This window comes from Carettochelys insculpta, chromosome 1 (assembly GCF_033958435.1).
Source record: "Carettochelys insculpta isolate YL-2023 chromosome 1, ASM3395843v1, whole genome shotgun sequence".
NCBI lineage: Eukaryota > Metazoa > Chordata > Testudines > Carettochelyidae > Carettochelys > Carettochelys insculpta.
This window is the reverse complement of record NC_134137.1, coordinates 17,655,996-17,677,176: the sequence shown is the minus strand read 5'-3', so window position 1 is coordinate 17,677,176 and position 21,181 is coordinate 17,655,996. Positions and strand designations below refer to the sequence as shown.

The 21,181-nt window shown below is 42.8% G+C and overlaps 1 protein-coding gene across 1 annotated transcript in view; it reads right to left on the bottom strand.

The window, feature by feature from the left end:
• The window catches only part of UVRAG (UV radiation resistance associated), a 157,109-nt gene extending 141,773 nt beyond the window's left edge, over positions 1 to 15,336 (bottom strand). Inside the window, exon 1 of the mRNA XM_074981318.1 lies at positions 15,099 to 15,336. Within this exon, the coding sequence (XP_074837419.1) occupies positions 15,099 to 15,179 (81 nt within the window). The 5' untranslated portion in view covers positions 15,180 to 15,336. The remainder of the gene's footprint in view (positions 1 to 15,098) is intronic.
• Positions 15,337 to 21,181: the final 5,845 nt, after the last annotated feature.

Sequence of the window (21,181 nt, the reverse complement as noted above, 5' to 3'; positions counted from 1 at the left end):
CTCCCGTTCATGGCCGCTAAACTGCCCCCAGCCTTTAACCCTCCCCATCCCAAAGGTTCACTTACCTTTCACAAAAGCAGTGCCACCTGCTGCCACTACTTCAAGTTAGGAGCACTAAGAACCAGAGACTTTCACCTGTATTTTCATGGTAAGTTAAGGTCCCTCTTATGAGTTTTTGCCTATGAGCGAAAGTTGGGAATCAATTGTGCTCATATAGAGGGATGAGTGTATTCTTCTTCACTAGATTCAATTTTTCATACCTTATCCTCAATCTATTTCATATACTTTTATGCCCCACCTGAGACAGAGCATATTACAAAAAAAACTGTTTAAAACAGGAAAAACTATTCTGTTTGATTCAGTTTTTCAGCAACAAATAACGGATTCAAGTCAAAATATTTAGAATCAGGAATTTCAAGACTGATCACACGGAATCTAAAAACAGAGGGCAAGTGGCCTTTAGCTCTTAATATTGCAGAATATACAGGAAGCTATCACTTACTTTGAATCTTATGCAAAAATACAAGCTGAGAAGGGCAAGTTAAGGAAAGAGGGAACAAGGTTTCCCTTAATACTTGTGTGGCCTCCTTATCACCGTAGTCAATTTTTTTTAAAACTACTCTCATACTGAAATACCTCACCTACACAGTACTGACGCAAAAAGTAATCAGTCATACTATACTTATGAACTACTACACCAAAAACCAGAACTAGAGCAGTATTCAAAATAGAAGCTACTGGTAGTGTTACAAGCTGGCTGTGCTTCCAAGTTTAAGTAATCTGTACTGATGCACAAGCAACTATAAAGCTAAGTTAAGAGTTTTTCATTTCACACCAAACCAACTGATACTCGAGCTTTCTAAAGCTAGAAGTATTGACACAAAAATCTATATAAAATCTCCATATTCAAGATTAGATGTGAGCCCTTGGCACACCACATTTCAGAAGCCTTCTCTATCCTTGTGGCATAGTTTTGATTTACATTTCTTAGGGTGCCTTCCAAAAGGTTGTCCTAATTCTTCTTATATGTACCTCCCACCATCAATTCAGAGTAGTTTAAACAAACAAGTCATTGGTCCACACAGACACTGGAGATAGTGACATCTACTAGAAAAGTGACAGTGGCTAAAAGTCGGTCTCCCCACTTCAGTAAGACACAACACATCCCAAATGCCGTACGAAGATACTAAGGCTTGGACTATACTTAGGTCAAATTGATAAGACATCAATCCACACTTCAGGGTCCTTTCTGTCAATTTTAAGGGTTCCAAAGGTCAACTTTACTTTTCATAATGAGTAATGCCAAATTGGACCTTGTATGGTCAATCTTAGGGTAGTGCAGATGGAGCACTGTGAAATTTGTCATTCTTGGCCTCCTGGATGTGTCCCACAGTGCCCCAATGCAACCATTCTGGTCATCACATTCAGCTCCGCTACTCTCCAGTTGTGCGGGGAACAGCCCAAGAAAATCTGAATGTCATTTTTTGTTTGGCCAGCAGAGCAGGCAATACACCTCATCAGCACATCTGGCCATGAATCCCCAGGGTCACGGACAAGCTCCAGCATGGAGCACGCAGGAGATCCAAGACCTCATTGCTATGTGGGAAGATGAATCTGTACTGGGAAAACTAAGAAGTAGCAAAAGAAACAGACATATAGGCCAAGATCTCACAGGACATGGTGGAAAAAGGGTACACCAAGGATGCCCAGCAGTGCCAGGTGAAAATAAAGCTCAGGCAGACAAAACATTAAACAAAAGGAAGCAGACGGACATTCTGGGTCATCACCGCGAACATTCAGCTTCTATTTGTGGCTGCATGGGATTCTAGGGAGTGACCCAGCCAGAGTCCCCAAACAATCTGTGGATACCTCCAAAGAAGAGATTTCTCAGGAAGCCTTTGGCAACAGCAAGTGATCTCACTGATAGCCAGGAACTTTTTGTAATGTTAGATCTCATCCTCTCCTCCTTGGAGGTTTTGCAGCCAGACCCTGATGGCAGAGAGGGCACTTCTAGTGAGTTCTCATTTTTAACCAACACTACAAGGGGGTTAAGGCAATTGTCTGTGATCTGTGGCAGGTGCTGTACTTACACAGCCCAGGGCCCCTGAAACAGCTTCTTAATGTGTCTGGGGCTGGAGTGACAACCCTCCTTGCACATCTCCTTTAAGCTCTCACACACATATGTATTCTTTTCACCAGGTTTTTAGGGAAGCCTGTCTTATTCAGATCACCTCCATAGGACACCTTTCCTTGCCAAGCCACTATAATCATGACACCACAGAGCAGTGCAGCATAATGAATGGCCTTGTGCCCACTCTGAATCAGCATCTATTCCTCATCAATTTATCTTATTCTAGGCCTAGAGGAAGGTGCAGTAAGCTACCATATGATAGTACAAACCACTCCCTCCCTGCTCAACGCTGCAAGGGGAAGTGGGGCGGGGGGTCGGGAATCCTGTCCCAATGGACCAGGAGGGCCATGTGATGCCAAAAAGAGCTTCAGCAGGGAAAACACAAGCTGCTCCACCATGACTGGACCACCCCTCTCTCTTCTCCAGGCTGCAGGGGGAAGGGCAACATTCACTGTCCCAGCAGAGCAGGGAGAAGCAGCATGCTGTGACTGTGAGAGAAAGAGCACAATCACACTGCCATGGTTGCCCCCCTCCCTTTCTTTCCCCATGACCTGGGAAAGGCTCAATGCCGCAGCAAAAGGGAAGGAGAAGCACTGCCACTAACAGACCCCAACCCCCACCTGCTTGCAGCACACACAGCTGCAGGAACTGCTTTCGCAGTCACAGGCTTGGAAGCATGCCCCCAGTCTGGGCCTTACCATGGCTGGAAGCAAACTGTGTCAAGCAGGTCCCTTAAGATCTGTGTAGTACCTGATTCACAGAGGATGCTTAAAAGCCAAAATTCGCCCTTGCATGGAATACATCCCTCCTGTGTTTCACAGAGGTTCTTTCATGAGATTCCTGTTGTTTGTGGTTAACTTTATCTACAGGAAATGTCCTTAATGTCTGGCCTTCACTTATATTTTGGCGCAGTGTGCTCAGTGGGACATAATAAATGGGTTTGCTAAAATGCCTTATAATGGCATATGCATGGGTTTGAAAAAAAGGGCACAAAAACACTTTGATGCTGCTTTCCAAAGGAAGAGGGAGGAGACAAGCACACTATGGGATGCTGACAACACACTCCCAGAAAGACCCACAGCACATTTTTGTCCCATCACACACTGTGACAGGAAGTCATAATACAATGGGATAGCAAGACAGGTATTCACAGTGCATTGCTGACAAAGCTGAACCTGGCAACACTAATGGAGGACACACTCAGTCAACCTTACATACCAGTGTGGACCTGCACCTTTAACTTCACAAAATCAAGTGCTAGAATATTGATCTTAAATTCAACCTAATTTCCTAGTGTAGACAAACCCTAAGAATCATTAACAAGAAACACAGTCTATGGAGCAGTGCTAGGCAACTCAAAGGGTACACTTATGCTGCACTGGAAACCCAGACTGGTAAAATTGGTATATGTGCACTGCTGGTTTCCAAGCCTGGGCTTCAGTGGCCAAACTGAATTGTAAACCTAGATTTTCAGTTGCTGAACCGGGGTCCCAAAACTATGTTGCTGAGCTCACACTACACTATGGAAAGCTGAATCAAAACTTTCTACTTTTGGGGTCATATCTCATGGCTCTTATAACCCTTGCCACTTGTAATTCTTTGGGTGAAACAGTATCCCTGAAAAAAAAAAAAAAAAAAAAAAAAACAATTCCGGTTTGAAGAATACAGACTGTTCAAAAGTGCCGGAGGGCCATCAATGGGACTAATGTGCTCACAGTTCACCAATCACAAGGAGCAAATAAGCACACATCAAAAGGTTACTTATTACTCCAACATTATGCAGGCTTCGGTTGAGCAGAGAGGCAGAACTATGGATCCTAACAAAGAATGTGCTGGCGTGATGCATATTAGGATCTTACAAAACCAGCAGGACTTCACCTTTATGTAAAAGGTAGTACCTTATTTCCACTAAATATAGTATTATAAATGGAGTCTCTTAATTCCATGGCAGTGATTCTCAGCCTGTTGTCTGTGGACACTTGGGTTTCTGCAGAGTATATCTAACAGGTCTGCAAAAGAGTGACTTCTGTTCACTTTTCATTCAACCATATATACGATCAGCTTCCAAAGGAATATGATGTCCTTTCATAATTTCCAAAGGGTACATAAATGAAAGACAGTAGACAACCACTTTTCTAAGCAACTCTGCTTAAGTGACATACACAGAAAAGAGTACTTTGCAGGAGTATAAGCAGATCATTAGAGGATGACCACTTGTCATCTTAAACAGAAACTTTACTCAAGGTTTATAAATTATTCACATAATTTCTAAGCTTTTCTTCAGTAACTGAATGTTTATATAGAAATGCCACATATGCAATTCTATTAAACATGGTCAATTTTAAAATGGCCATGGAGATTTTTCTCCTGTATCATCACTTAGGGCAGGTCTACAATAGGGGATGGACCATGGCGGGGGTGGCGGGGGCTGTCTAACCCCATGGTCCATTCCTTGTTGTGGTGAGGTGACACGTATCTCAATGACCCAGATAGCTATGCCAGAGGGAGCTACAGCTTCTGGAAGGGTCACCCAAACTGGACAGGTCAAAGGATCGAGAGAGTCAAGACAAATTTAGATCGCCTTTCATAGAGATAAAAGAGGTTGGCTTAGGGTCAACAACCCTATCCCTAAAAATACAAAAAGGGATGGAAACACCTACAAACAAACCTACAACTACACAAGTCTTGGGAGGAGTTGTCAATCTGCATGGATTGAGTATGAAGTGTGGTAGGCAAAGATGAAAGGAAGCTGCCCTGCAGATGACCTCTCTCAACCACCGACAACCACCAGTTTGTCAAATGGTGAAAAGTTTAAAACAAAACAAAAACAAAAAAAACCCAAAAACACCCTCCTGATTATTTTCAATAAATGGTGAAACTCTAAAAGCCCAACAAGCCCAACTAAATAGCAAGTGACATGTGATCTTGAAACACTGGATAACTCCCCACTGTAATATGTGCAGTGCATCATGGCATATGATACTCTGTTTTGATTGTGTTAATAAAGTCTTGATCTGTTAGCATAATTAAAGTGGGTTCAGGAGTGAAAGTCAGAAGACAGTGGTACAAACACACACTTAAAGTGTGAGGAAATAGAACATGTAAAAAGTTGGTGAACATCCCACAGTAAACATGTATTGCATTACAAAGCAGCGTGTGTGGCCTGTTCTTAAAATAAGGGCTACAAAAAGCATGGTGCGATGTTATTAAGGACCATCTCATACTCACATGCATTGCAGCTCTTGAATTATGTGAATCAAGAAGGAAATTACATACTAATGCAAACACTGCCTTTTAACAAAATGCAGAACCGATGTGTTCGACAAGACTCAAAACTAAAATTGACATCTAGGTGTTGTATGACCCCAGTTTGTATATTTGCATTTCCCCAACCCATCAGTTTACTCACATATCCCCCCGCCCCTCCGAATGTTAGTATTTATATCAATCCAGTAAACCTGACTGACCCATAGAAATTCCATTCACATAAAACAGTAGAATTGTGCAAGTAACGGTATCTGAACAGTTGAAGTGAAAATAGTGAGATATTCACATATCATGGGTAGTAAAAAAAAAAAAAGTTATTTGGTGTTTACTAAAGTTTACATCTATGGGTTACATGCAACAAGTTAGAGGCTCAAAACAGCTACATTCTCTACATGAATGTAGAGTGGAAAGGCCAAGACCAAGTGTTCAGAAAACAAAAACTACTCATGAGAAATGAAAATCTTAAAGATAAAGCAAACAATTGACTTCCTTCCGCATCGCACTCCAACAGCTATATTTATCCCATACAGTAAAAGCTTTGTTATACAACATCCCCAGTTCCCCAGGGATGCTGGATAATAAAATGTGCCAGTTAGTATAGAGCTCTACCCCCAAATGTGCAGCAGGTGGCCCTGGTTGGGCAAGCCAGTTAACTAGATGTTCTGGTTATCTGAATGCCAGATAAACCAGGCTTTTACTGTAGTCACTGAAATGCTAAGGACCCAAAACAATTCTACATGAGAAGTGATAGATGAGATGAACAGGTAAACTGACCAATGTTCATTTTTCACATATCTGCTGTAAACATAAGTTAAATATCTGCCCCCATACTGCACTCAGCCTGATCAATTCTGCCCTCCAAATCTTAGGATAGCAAAGACAGGCATACTGTACCTCTAGTTCCATGGCAACAAGAATTTAAGTATTTGAAGCTAGTTCTCTAATGAATTTCCTTTTATTTTTGCCCATATAAAGCCTCACTTTTTACAACATGACAGTCCAAAGAAGGACCTTGATTCTCCACTACAATGGGTGAAGCATACTTGTGGTTAGGAAAGTAAATTAAAGTGAAGATTTTAGGTTCTAGTCCCAACTCTGCCACACTGTGAAACCTTGAGAAAAGTCGGCTAGTCTCTCTGTACAAGTTTATCTCCTCCATAATCAACCTGCAACATTTCTCTATCTCACAAGGTAATGATGAAAGCTTTCATTAACCTTATGCCATAACGTTATGAGTCCTTAAGGTGCTACTGGACTCTTAGGTTTATGAATGACTGTAAATCACTTGAGATACTTAGATGAAAGGCTTTTAAACCGTAAACTGTTATGATACCAAGCTTGCATCACCAGATCAAAGCAAGGCATTTTCAATCTTAGTTACAGCCATCTGATTTCATAAACTGCACTACTTTATGTACGCTTTCAAACCATGACTAGGTAAGTGTGTAAATAAAGAAACTGCTGTCATGACACAAAGCAAGATTAGTGTGGGCAAAGACGACAATACAGGGATCTGTTTAGTTTTGTCCTACCTGTACTAAAACTAGCTTGTAACGTAAAAGTGCTTGTGTACAATTCTGTGAAAGCATTAAGCTGACAAACAACATAGCTTCTGATGATATATCCACTATATCATGATTTCGCAAACCGGGGGGGGGGTGGGGGAAATGGGGCATAAGAAATTCTGGAGGGGTGCGCAAGGCAACCCAGCCCCCCCTTGCCCCCCCCACCAAAAGAGCCAGCTTTGTCACGTGGATGACCTGGCTCAACCACTATAAAAAGCAGGCAGCTGACAAGGCCCACATGGAGCTAGCTGCCTTCTGCAAAGGCGAGTGAGTGTAGGTTGGTAGGAGATGGAGAATGGGGTTAGATGGGGTGGGGGGACTGGCAGTGCCTGGCTTTGGAGAAGGGGATGGGCTCCACATGAGTGGCACCAGCAGCGCAGGGCTCAGGCATCTGCCCAGCTTGGGCCGCATCAAGCACCCACAAGGTGGGGCCTGTGCTTTTAGCCTGGATGGCCCATAGTCGGATTCCTATGACTTCCTAAATTATGAAGAAAATGCAGCATCATCTTCCACATTAAATTCACTTGCTTCTGCTGTTAAATTACATTTTTATTTAATTTTTGGGGCCAAGAAAAACTATTTGCGCTTATTTTTAATTTTAAATTACATTTTTAATTTTTTTAAATTACAAACTGAATTTTTTGTTAAAAGGATGATGCTAAAGATGACATGCTGGGAGCGGGGCTGAGAATTTCTTAAAAATCAAATAGGGGGTGTGATGCTGAAAAGTTTGAGAACCACGTGCTCAGCAGCCATTCTATTCCCTCCTTAAGAACAGATTTAGGGAGTAAGAGAACAAAACCGAGAATTGTACTGCATGCACAAAGCAAGAATCTAGTCCCAAATGGTAACAAATGACTTTAAAACCTTGTCTATATGGCTATGTTCAGATTTGCTGACAGTTCTCAGCAAAAGATACACAAATGCATGGCACAATTTGTTTTGCCAACAGTTCTGCCAAGAGAGGCTCTTCTGACATTTGGGCCATCCATATAGTGCCAAATGTCAGAAAAAACCTTGCTGAAACATTGCTTCTTCCTCTTGGAAGAAGGTGTACAGGGATATCAACAGAAAACTCCCAAATGGCAGATCTCTTTTGAGAGATCTGCAGTCTGGATGCACTGACTGACTTATCGACAGAAGCCTGTAGTCTAGACATAGCCTATATGAAGTTGTGCTGTTAACAATAACATATAATGTCCTAGTGTGGATACAAGGGTACTCTTAGTAAGGTGCTTTATACTGGTATTGCTCTTCGCAATAGGAACAGGGGCATGAATATCATGTTGTACTATCCAATTACAACAAGTCCCTAATAATCATTGTTGATATAATAGTTGTAACAAATCTTGTGCCACATAGGCTACATGGCCAGAAAGGGTTAAACAATTCCAGGCCAAATGACCCAGTGTCAACCTCCAATATTGTAAGTGCTAATCAAGGCCATTCAGTGACAGAACTTTGAAATGTAAACGTGTAATATTAGAAATTAGAGGTTATAATAGTTGTGTGTGTTTATGAATATCTTATAAATGCTCAATATCTGAACAGAGTTCCTGTCTATCACTGTAACTGTTGATCTAAAAATATCAGAAGGAAATATTAACATTTAGATGAATATTGGGATAGATAATGTCATTGTCAAGATCTCTTTAAAGTTTGTGATAAACATAACAATTTATCAATTAAGCAGGTTATTACCATGATGTTTGGGAACCAGAGGGTTACATCAAAAACTTGTTTACTCAGGACTGTATAAAGGGCCCTTGGGCCTTCATCCTGCTTCAATTTTCATGCAGGGGAAACCTAAGTCGAAAAAATTGAGGCCCCAGTCCTAAACTGGGACATCCAGAGTAGAATATTGGATTTTGCACTATAACAGTGGACTCATTCTAAAAGGTACTTTTTGCAACAGCTTCTTCGTTGTCATTCGAGAACAAATAGGACATCTTCACATCACCCTATTTGTGAGCCTGTTGATATCTGATCAGTCCCATTCTGGAGCCACAGTTCTTGTCACAGAAGGGGCAAGTTTGGTAGCTGTCAGAGCAGCTCAGGGCAGTTTTTGCTGTTTTTTCCTTTTCTGTGGTGCAGCGGGAGCTCTCAAATCGCACCACCCCCTCACAGACTACCATTCTCCAATGTGGACGGTCATGGATTCTCCCAAGTGCCAACACCCATGCTAAAATTTTCGATGTGTCTCTTCAGCATGTCCTTAAATTGCTTCCTCTGGCCAAACAACAATCCTCCCTCCTTCCTTTAACTCAGAAAGCATTCACTAATGTTTTGGGAGGCACTGATCAGACATCCAGACTATGTGACCAGCCCAACCAAATTTTTGCTGAATGATAATGGCTTCAATGCTGGTCATGTTCGACTCTCCCAGGATGCTAGTGTTCATGTGCTCACATGTCAAGAGATTTACGAATCTCCTGAGGCAGCATTGAAGATATTTAGGGATAAATTAGAGGTTAACAGCCGCACAGAACACAGAGCCAGGATTGGTGCCTGGAAATAAAACTTCTTGGGACTGGAAAACTTGGCCACACATGTTAAGTGGACATTTGGTTAACTAAAATCATGCTGGACCAGGATGTGCTGGACTGGACAGAATGCAAGGTTAGAGAGGTTCAACCTATATTTGCAAACAAGAAACTTGAGTAGAGACACACAAAACTATCATCTCCACAATAGCTTATTAAGATCTCCAAACCTCTTCATACTATCAATGGTACAATTCCTAACCATTTCAGCAGGAACAGCAATGGACCACAGGCTATATGAAACCATGAAAAGGGGAATTCATATCTCTAAATAACTACACATTACATTCCTTTGATCAAGGATCATTAATTAGTCCAGCAACTTTCAACAAATCACTTGACTGCAGTGTGATTGGCTCCAGTCATTCCAACTATTGAAAGCCTAGAAGGTTATTAAGACTGTCTAAGGAAGGAATAAGGACAAGCACCAGCAATGCCCTTCTGCCATGTATATTGGCCGAACTGGACAGTCTCTGAGCCAAAGAACAAATGGACACAAATCAGCAGGAATGATAACACACACAGAACTGGAGGGCAGTGTTTTCCAAACTTAAAGCATTCACGTATCCTTTTCGGGACTTCAGCCTTATTGGCTTACCCTCTCTTCCAGAGCCATCCCAAAACAAAAAAAAAGCAGTCAAGGGGCACTTTAATAAAATAATCATTAGGTGAGCTTTTGTGGGACAGACCCACTTCTTCAGACCATAGCCATACCAGAACAGACTCAATATTTAAGGCACTGAGAAACAAAAACAGTAATCAAGGAGGACAAATCAGGAAAAAAAAAAAAAAAAAAAGATTAAAGTGAGCAAATCAGAGAGTAGAAGGGGGCGGGGGGAGGGGTGGAAGGTCAAGAATTAGATTAAGCCAAGAATGCAAAGGAGCCCCTATAGTGACTCAGAAAATTCCCATCCCAGTTCAAACCACATGTTAAATGTGCCGAATTTGAATATGAAAGACAGCTCGGCTGTCTCCCTTTCAATAGTAGTGAAAAAATTTTTCTTCAGTAACACACAAACTCTTAAGTCATTAACAGAATACCCCATTCCATTAAAATGTTGGCCAACCAGTTTGTGGATCTGGAATGTTTTTATGGTCTGTTTTGTGCCCATTAACTCTTTGTCTAAGGAAGTTAGAAGTCTGTCCAATGTACAAAGCATCTGGGCACTGTTGGCACATGATGGCATATGAGGTTAGCTGAGGAATATGAGAAGGTGCCCTTGATTCTGTGAATAACCTGGTTAGGTCCAGTGATGGTATTTCCAGAAAAGATATGTGGACAAAGCTGGCAGCAGGCTTTGTTGCAAGGAAAGGTTCCCAGTGCTTATCTCCTGATTTTTAGTAATTTATTTTCTGCTGCGTACCTCTTGAAATTCTTTTGCATACCACACTTTTGGGAAACACTGATGTAGGGGAAAATTTTAACCTCCCAGGACATTCAATAAGGTATTTAAAATTAGCCATTGGTCTATAAAAAAAGTCACACGATTCTTCACTGGTTAAGTTATAAAACAATTTCGCAGCCTTTCAAATTTGAATCAGACACATCCAGTCTGAATTAATTTGCTTCATAAAACAACCAGCCCTACTAATAACAGGCATCTTCTTGTGTATTTTGCTTCCACTTACATCACAGATTCAGTAATTTTCATTTCAACTCATCTGATAAAGTGGGTTTTACTCACAAAAGCTCATGATGTACTAAATGTTAGTCTCTAGGGTGCCATTGGACTGCCTGGTGTTTTAAAATGTTGTATAACATGATCAGAGAAATCTTATGATCCTCTTGACACTAGCTAGCTATTCCATGCATGATGGAGACAACTCAGTGAACCACTTTCTTTCACCAAATAATTTTTTTTAGATGAAGCACATCAGTTTCCACGGTGTTTTTTCAGGTTTGCTGACCCTGCTCTTCAGCACAGTGTTTCTTAAACTATGATCCGCAGAACATTGATGTTCCCTGAACAGCTTGTAGCTGTGATGTGAGCATTTGGAAAAATTATTCAAAGTATATTTTCTGTTATTAAAACCAGATACAATATTACTTCTTCATTGCTACGATACCTGACTATATTACTTCATTTTGTTTTCATTGTATATGGTGCTGTTTGTCTGACCACAAAAACATAGAATTTTCATAGGTGTTCCACAAAAAAAAACCAAATATATTATTGTTTGGTGTTCCATGCCCTCAAAAAGTTTAAGAAACACTGCTTTAGTGGAAGAAGAGAATCTGATATTTTGACAGAATTACAATTTTGTAAATGCAACAAACTTATGTGTATGGCATTTGCCCTGTTCAAGGACTAACTATTTAACCCTTTTTACTTTGCTGGTATTGATAGATATGAACTCAGGTGACCATTTCTTGCAGTTCAAGTGTATCACTGACCCTTCTAATAAGGCACCCAGTACTGGGACATGAATCACTAAGCGTACACTGAAGAAAAATCATTAGCTTGAGTTGCATGGGACTGCACTCAGATTAACTTTATGCAAACAGTAAATAGATACAGACATGAAGTCGGCATGCCTTTCATATTTTTTTCTAATTAACGGTGAAATAAAAAGCATTTAAAAATATGACAGCCTGTACCTTTGTCTACACCTAAAATTTCAGCTACACATTAAATAAAACTGACTGGTCCTTCACCTGTGTGTGAAGAAACTTTTGAGCCTATATTGTGTTTTAGCATTTATGCTTATCATTATTACTGTATTTTAAGGGAGAAAGGAAGGAGACATTTGCAGGGACTTACTGAACATATGTGGAAAAAGTTGAATCACATCAGTCTTAAAACAGACATCAGGCCAAACTCTACAGCAGCAGTGAAAGGATAGTCTTAAGGTTAAGGCACTGGAGTAGTATTCTGAGCTCTGTTATACAATTCCTCCATATTTAGAATGTCGGTTCTTCGGAAGATAGCTTTTATGTGTATGTAGAATGGCAGGCACAATAAGGTCTCAAACTAAATTGAAGGCTTATAGGTGCTACACTAATCCTTTTTATGTTAGTCATCAATCCTGTTCACATTTTTGGATGGTCTACATGTGTACATCAGTCTCTCAGGTTTCTTCCAGATCTTTTGGCAGTAAGCAGATCTATAATGGGCAAGTTCTCTCTCAAGTTGCTCTTGATGTCTATTGATCATTTCCAAATCATACTTATGTACTCATTTACAGTCACATAGAATTAAAGAACATAAGGGAGCTGCGTTTCTTATCTGCCAGTGCTAACTGTAGAAAAAGTAACACAGAATTATGAGGGCACAGAGTCAAGTCTTACTTGACAGAGCTTCAAAGAAAAAATTTAAACAGAAAAGGATCAATTATACACACTGAGAAAGGTAAGAAATTTGACTTCTAACATACTACTCCAACTCACATTCTGACCTACTAGGTATGTCTACAATCCAGCCACCACAGTTATGCCACTCAAGCCCAGACCAGCGGTGTGCAAAGTGGGAGGCAGACTGCTTCAGGGGGAACTGAAACTTCCAACACGATTGGCTGCTAGGTCTCTGGCTCATCCAGCACATTAAAAATGTTGAAATATGTTACTGTTTTTATGTATAACAAGAAGTCCTGTGGCACATTAGAGACTAACAGATATTTTGGAGCATAAGCTTTCGTGAGTAAAGATCCACTTCATCAGATGCATGTCTTTACCCAAGAAAGCTTATGCTCCAAAATATCTGTTAGTCTAAGGTGACACAGGACTTCTTGTAGCTCTTGAAGATACAGACTAACACAGCTACACCTCTGATATTTGTTTTTATGTATGTGTATTCACATGTATGCACTGGTTAAAGTTTTTACATTCTACATATTTATTTTCTTACACTTGCAGAAAGATTTTTTTCCCCCCTTTCATATGAACATAACTGAAGTTTGTCAGTTTGAATTACATTAGACAGGTTGTGGCAGGGCAGAGCGAATACACCTAAACAAGTTTGTTTACCCTGGCCTAGATGCTTCCCCAAGCAACAGAAGGGACTCTCTCATCAATGCAGTTAATCCACCTTCACATGAGGAAGAAGTTAGGCTGAAGGAAAATTCTTGACCTAACTGCATCTACATAAGAATGTATGTCGACTTAACTGTAAGGCTCAAAGTATGAAAAATTTACAGCCCTGAATGATGAACATCAATCTAAGTGTGGACCAGGCCTTAATCGGAGCTATTCATTAATAAATGAGCTACAAAAAACTGTATTCACAAGAGAACAGCACAAGCTTTGTTAAATACATGCACTGCTAAACATTTACATGCTATTATAAGAGAAAAAGCTAAGGCTTCTTACTTAACCTTCTTTTAAAACTCATTCTCCAAGATTAAAAGTCTCAGTGAGCCAACAGTCAAACCAGTAAACAAGAACCATGGGGTAATCAGAAGGAGAGAGCAGGAGGGGAACAGAGTCTTAGCAGCAGCAGTAATGAAACCATTTGTCCTGATTCTCCAGAGAAAGGGGGTCCCCCCCCTCATCTTTTCCTGACTATAATAATATTTGTCCAATCACCATAAAAACATAAAATCAACTTGGGGTCAGCAGAACAGAATAAGCAGGAAGAGGCTGTAATGACACACGCCCTCAAAAAAGAACTGCTTGCATGTTGCCATCTATAAAGCCCACCAAATCAGTACTCCTCTGAGTACCCCAGGGATTCTCCTTTCCTTCCCCCAGCCCACAGACACTAAAGGACCCTCCCACACACTAGCCTCACCAGCATTTACCCACCTAGTCAATACCTTGTGGAATGTCCACTTCTAGCACTCACTCACTAACTCTACTGCCCTCAGTTACTTCCTCCACCCCATCAACCAGCCCCCATCATCCTCAGACTATCAACCACTGCCCATCCTTCCCCAACTCAAATCACCACCACACTCCCATCCCAGCTACTAGACTGCATTATCCCCATAACCCTACTCCTGGGTCCACCCCACATCCCTACACCTCCACTCACTGCCCAATCACAACCCATCCCAACAATCAAACCCCATTGCCACTGCAACTGCCCTCCATTCCTACCTCCACTCACTGACCCATCATACTCCTGCCCCAGCAACCAGACCCCATCATCACCACCCCAATGACTGTGCTCCCTCCTTAATCCACCACACCCCAACCCCAGCAACCAGACCCCATAGCACCCACCCCAACAACCACCCCACAGCCTTCCTCATTCACTGCTCCATTATACCCTTCACTCCAGCAACCAAACCCCATCCCAGCAGCCATCCCCTCCTCTCTGCCCCCACACGGTACCCCCCACTCAGTGCCACACCACATCCACCCCAGCGACCACCCCCACCCCAGCAGCCTGACCCCATCACGCCCACCCCAGGGACCACTCCCTGCATCTTCAAACCCCCACCTGGGAAACGAGGCCCCCGACCCTCAACCTAGCGGCAACTCCCCGTCCCCGCTGCACTCACTACCCCGTCACACCCCCGCCCCAGCAACCAGCGCCCCTCGCCCCAACCACCGCTCTCCGTCCCTGCCCCCCGCTACCGCTCCCTCCCGATTACCACAGCAAAGCCCTTTCCCGCCGCCGGGAGCTGCCTGGGCGGCCGCAGCCCAGCTACCTGCTGCGAGGGCAGCTCCACATGCAGAGCCCGGCTGCTGGCGCCCGGGGGCAGCGCGGCGGGGCCGGCGGCCGAGCTCATCCTCACGGGAGGGCGGAGGTGGCCCGGAACCACGTCAGGCGCCTGCGCATCAACCCCCTCGGCCCCTTCACCTCAGCCGGTCACCGAGGGGTTAATGGCGACGGCAACACCGAGCCGGGACCGTTCGCTACGGAGCCATATTACCGCAGTGCTGGGAGAGAGAGCTAACCGCTGATTGGCCCTTGGATAGAAGAGGCGGGACTTCCAGCTAAGTGACAGCACAGCTATTAGCAGCGACTCGAGTCAATCAAATCTACTTTTAACCCCTCCCCCGCTCCTGTCAAACCGCTGAAAGGTGTATACGGCCAACCTCCTTCTAATTGGCTAATAAACTTCCGGGGGGCGGAACAATAGCTGAGGAGGGCGAGGCTCATTGGATAATATAGTGGTAATTAATAGATCGCTGTTCCCGGATCACGTGGGGAGGTGTTTTTATCATGTGACGAGAAAAATATTTTCCAGGATAACTGTGAGGGAGGGGAGCCTGTCACCATGGCAACAGAGGAGCCTGGCCCTGCCTAGGACTATCCTGATGGTGAAGAGCGAGATCCCTTTCTAGGGGCCAGCCACGGTATGCAGCGCCTCCACCCCAGACTGTGTACCTCTCCCCATCCGCTGTGCCACAGATCACTCCCTTCCTCCCGCTTTGCCCCCATCTGGCTCCTTACCCTCTCCCTGACCAACCAGGCCAGGGATCACCTGGAGCAGGGCTCAGCGGCTGCGGGAGCAGCAGCACTAGGGGGGTCACCTTCCCTGCACTTATCACGTGTGTAAGTGGGAGCCTGTTCTGCTCTGCTCTGCCCTTCCCTGCCCTGCCCTGGCTCCCTGAGCTCCAAAATATCAGTTAGTCTATAAGGTGCCACAGGACTTCTTGTTAAAACATAAAAGCAGTCCAGTAGTACTTTAAAGACTAGCAAAATAATTTATTAGGTGATGATGAGCTGTTGTGGGACAGACCCGCTTCTTCAGATCATAGCCATACTGGAACAGACTCAATATTTAGGGCACAGAGAACCAAAAATAGTAATCAAAGTTGACAAATTAGAAAAATTATTATCAAGGTGAGCAAATCAGAGAGCAGAGGGGCAGAAGGAGAGGGGGGAAGTCAAGAATTAGATAAAGCAAAGTATGTAAAAGAGTCCTTATAATGACACAGATAATTGCCATCTTGGTTCAAACCATGTGTAAATGTGTCAAATTTTAATATAAAAGAGAATTCAAGAGCCTTTCTTTCCAAACAGCTGTTAAAGTTCCTTTTCAGTAAAACACAGACTTTCAGATCATTAACAGAATGGCCCACTCCATTAAAGTGCTGGCTGACAGGTTTGTGAATCAGGAGTGTGAGACCTGTTCTCTCCTATAGACAACCTCTCAACCTTATGAGAATTCTCACCAACTACCACAGACTATACCACAAGAATACCAATCCTGGAACTTTTCCTTGCAACAAGCCCCGTTGCCAACTTTGTCCATATATGATGTTAGTTGAAGAACATGAGAATGTGCCCGTGACTCCGTGAATAACCTGGTTAGCTCCAGTGATGGTATCTCCAAAATATATATGTGGACAAAGTTGGCAACTGGGCTGGTTGCAAGTAAAAGTTCCAGGATTGGTATTCTTGTGGTATAGTCTGTGGTTGTTGGTGAGAATTCTCATAAGGTTGAGAGGTTGTCTATAGGAGAGAACAGGTCTGACAGCTAGGGCCTTCTAGAGTGTGGCATCCTGATTAAGGGTAGGTTGTAGGTCTTTAATAATGTGTTGCAGTGGTTTGAGTTGGGGGCTGTAGATAATGACCAGTGTGTTCTGTTATTGGCTTTTCTGGGCCTATCTTGGAGTAGTTGGTCTCTGGGTATTTGGCCCTGTCGATTTGTTATTTTATTTCTCTTGGTGGGTAATTCAGGTTTATGAATATTTGGTAGAGATCTTGTGGTATCTCGGAGATAGCTGGAAGTGTTGGCGGCATAGGGTTTGAGGAGGGAGTCCACATAACTGGACGGTCTGGTGGTAAGGGTGCCAATACCCGAAATGATAGGGCGTCCAGGGTTTCCAGGTTTGTGGATTTTGGGAAGTAAATAGAATAATCCAGGTTGGGGCTCAGATGGTGTGTTTGAGTGAATAAGGTCCTAAGTAGCAGCAGTGAGTTCCTTAAGTAGTTGTAATTTTCTTTGAAATTCCAAAGTGCGATCAGAGGAGACAGGTCCCTACAATTTGGTGTTGGAAAGTTGGGTACAATGTCCATTTTCTTGCATTTGGAGAGAAAGATGATGTCTGTCTGGATCTGGGTGAGTTTTTTCATGTAGTTGATGGATCTGCATTCCAAATGGCTGAATGTAGTGCCTTGCATGTTTTGCAGATACAGACTAACATGCCTACCCCGCTGATACTTCTCCGCAGGTGCAGGGAGTGGAGGCTGCTTCCCATTGCCATGGAAAAGCCAGGCAGGATGCAGCACGGTGGAGCAGAACAGACTGCCAATGGTGCTGCCCATGTGGTGAGTACAGAGGGGGTTGGGAGGAGGCAACCCCTTGCTGCTGCTACTGCTATGTCCTGTCTCAGGTAATCCTTCCCATACTGTCCATAGGAAGGTTCATGTGACCATCTCAGGGCCCCCAAAAGTGTGAGGCCTGGCACTGCCTCCCTACCTCGTCCTATAGATAGAACAGCTCTGCCTTCCCTCCAACACTATGTTGCTCAATGTAGCATTCTGGAACCCCCATGTTCATCACTGTCAGATGCTGTATTTTGCACAAGTATTCCTTGATCTGTTGGACTTGAGTATCTTGTTGGATCCTACCAGCTATTCTTGTAAGCAAAGTTATGAAGTGTTACAATGGGAGTTACTGAAGTATTTTGTGAGTAGGGTTGCCAAGTCTGACTAAAGCTATTCTGGGAGATTTTTTTCCCCACCCCAACATGTCATTTGCTTAAACCATGCTATTAAAATCTCCAGGATTGCTTTCATTTGTCACCGGAAGATTGATGCTGGTTCCAGATGACTCCAGGCCAATCCTGGGAGATTGACAGCCATAGTTGTGAGTAGGGAGATGTCCACAGCCAACCTTTCAGTTGCACCAGAGAAGCAGCCAAATGTGCTGATGGCTTATTAAGAGTGGTCCATTCTCCCAAAGACTATCTCAGAGACCTCTCAGAGACACATAGGCAATGGAGACTGCCTGGCTCTGCAGGGGATGCCTGACCCCCAAGTCATGGCAAAGATGTACAGCTGAGAAAAGGTATAAAAGGAGAGACAGTGACATCACCACCTGGCCTTATCCTCTGCCACCCCCCAACTCAATGCCTGGAAACACATATGTTGAACAAAGACTTTGAACTGTGGGAGGCCAAGAAAGAATTCCAACCTGTATGTTGAGGATCTGTGACCAGTTTTACCATCTGTCAGGGTGAGACATGCCTTGATTCAAATCCTTTTTACAGAACCCAGATTGTTAATTTATTTTTATTTCTTAAGTGTATTAAACCCCCAATAAGCATGATTTCTGCTGGGGGAGACAGGCAGGCAGACAGTCGCTGTGGCGCGGCTTCTCCCTTGCTTCCCCCAGCTCAGCTCCCTGATTTGCACAAAATTTGAGTTATGCAAGGGTGCACAGGAGCGCAACCCTCGCATAACTCAGGGGTCTACTGTAATCGTTATTGATCTCTGTAATGCAAACAGGCCAGGGCTGATGGCAGAAGGGATTGAACCTGTGACCATAGGGGCTAGAGCCCTGTGCTCTACAACAAGAGCTAAAAGCCAGCTGGCTCTTAGTCCAGGCTGTAGAGCAAAGACTTCACTCTCCCTAGTACGTGGTCTCAGTGCCCTTGGGGTTACATCTATAATCGTCTTTCTGTGGTTAATACATCTGTTTTATATTTTATCTGAAGTAGTATGTTTTGACTGAAGTGCTTGGTATATCTCAGCTCAGTTTACGAAAGCCAGTGTGTGTTCCTTCCTCATTGAGGGAAGGGCAAACTTAGTGAATTTAAGCTGGTCAGGCTTCTGACCACCACAAGATAGTACGATCCTGGGATGCAAGACTGGGGCACTGTGGGTGCGGGGAGGTATTGGGAAGTTCCTCTCTATTTTTGGTACGTGAGTGGCAGGGGGATCAATAAGTAACTTAGATGGGTACCTACCTGCCTGTGGATGGCTATGCAGAAATGCCACTTCTCAGAGACGTGTAGCCTTTTAATGCACACAAAATTAATTAGTTCTAATCAATATAAACAACATAACCTTATAGCTTTGTAGGCAATGTTAGTTATAATGAATGTATTTTGTGATACTAGTTACCTATATGTTGATAATTAGCACCAGGCAGCTTCATTAGCTTAGCTCTAGCTCTGTGTAATGTTTGTGTGTTCCGATGTTAAATTGTAATGCATAGTGAGGATAGCATTAGAAAGAAACTTTGTTGCTCTTCTTTGCATGCTACAATTATGTAAATATGGTGCCCCTGTGAATGAGAGAAAGAATGCTTTCAGAGAGAAAGGCAAAAAGACCACTGCATACCCAGCTGACCAGAGGCAGGGGCTGAAGATTCAGGGGCACCAAATAACTACACAGACTGGACAGGGAAAACCAGACTGGGCAGGTTGACAAGCCTCAAAGTTAGGGACAAGCATCCCTGGATAGGGAACTGATAACTTTCCCAAAAAAACACCACCCAGGAGGGGTTGTCAGCATACTGATATCAGATAACTGCAATAACAACTTTATGCTGCAGAAGGACTGATTGTGATGCTAAGTGACTGATTAAGGCCTGATAGAGCAAAATGCATAGACTTGCATGGAGGAAAAACCCTATAAAGGATGGGGATGTCATGTATTATTCTTTGGGTCCCGTGTTGCTAAGACTCAGAATGCCAGTCCCAACTGAAAGACCCCCCACTCCTCCTCCTTGCACTTGATTTATCTGATCAATAATTCTGGCCAAGCAACAAACTGATTATTATAACATCTGCAGGGTGTGTGTGTGTGTGTGTAAATGCATATGCTATTTTGTTATACTATCAATAAATGTGGCATGTTGCTTTATCGCCCTGAAAAAGATCCTGGTGCTTCTTTTAAGCTTAACACATGTAGCTTACTCACAGCATCTGAGGAAATTTTTCATCTGTAGAACTGGGTTTTACCCCTGAAAGCTTATGACCTAACACATTTGTTAGTCTCTAAGGTGCCACATGACTGCTTGTTATTTTTTCCCTACTGATTATAGATAGGCGCATAAGAAGACAGTCATTCTGTTCGCTGTGTAATTTTTTGGTCTGTAGCCTCATGTGATCATAGACAATTTCAGGTTGAATGTTTGGGGCCTGATGAAGTTAGAAGTGAGCTGAAAATTGGGTTTTTAATCAGAAACCAGCACCTCTGTATAATAACTTGTTCCACAAAAGCAATATAAAAGCTGTCATGGCATAGGCACAGAAGAGTTGATTAAAACATTGAAAATGCATTGGAGCAAATCATGTTTGCCATAAATCTAGGGTAGTTTTGCCGCTGAAATTGAGAGAAGGATTGTGCCCTGGCCCTTTACACCTTTTCTGTGTATATTATAAATTGAAATTTTATACCAATAGGGTGGTCTATTTGTACGTGCTTGATTCTGAAGTTACCTAAATTAAAGAAGGAGACAATACCAATATAAGGAATACTCGTTGATTTGTTTTTATCACCAAGGGACTCTTAGGTGAAATTTCTGTAGCTGTAGCAAATACACATAACATAATTCTTACTTCACTGTTTGTCTGACTTTGCTCTTTATTATAATATTGCATCAGTGAAAAGTCCAAGACTAGTGTACCATACGTCATATCAATCAAGGCTGGCAGGATATAATGAAGGTGCTGTCTGCTTTTATTTTTGCCTTTTAACAATACAAGTTTTTTTCCCTGTATGTCAAAATATGAGAATCTCAAGATGCTCTTGAATTACTGGTATAGTTTGGAAAGTTTCAGCTACAAGCTCATTTCTTACAACAGCTAACACAATACATTTATGGAG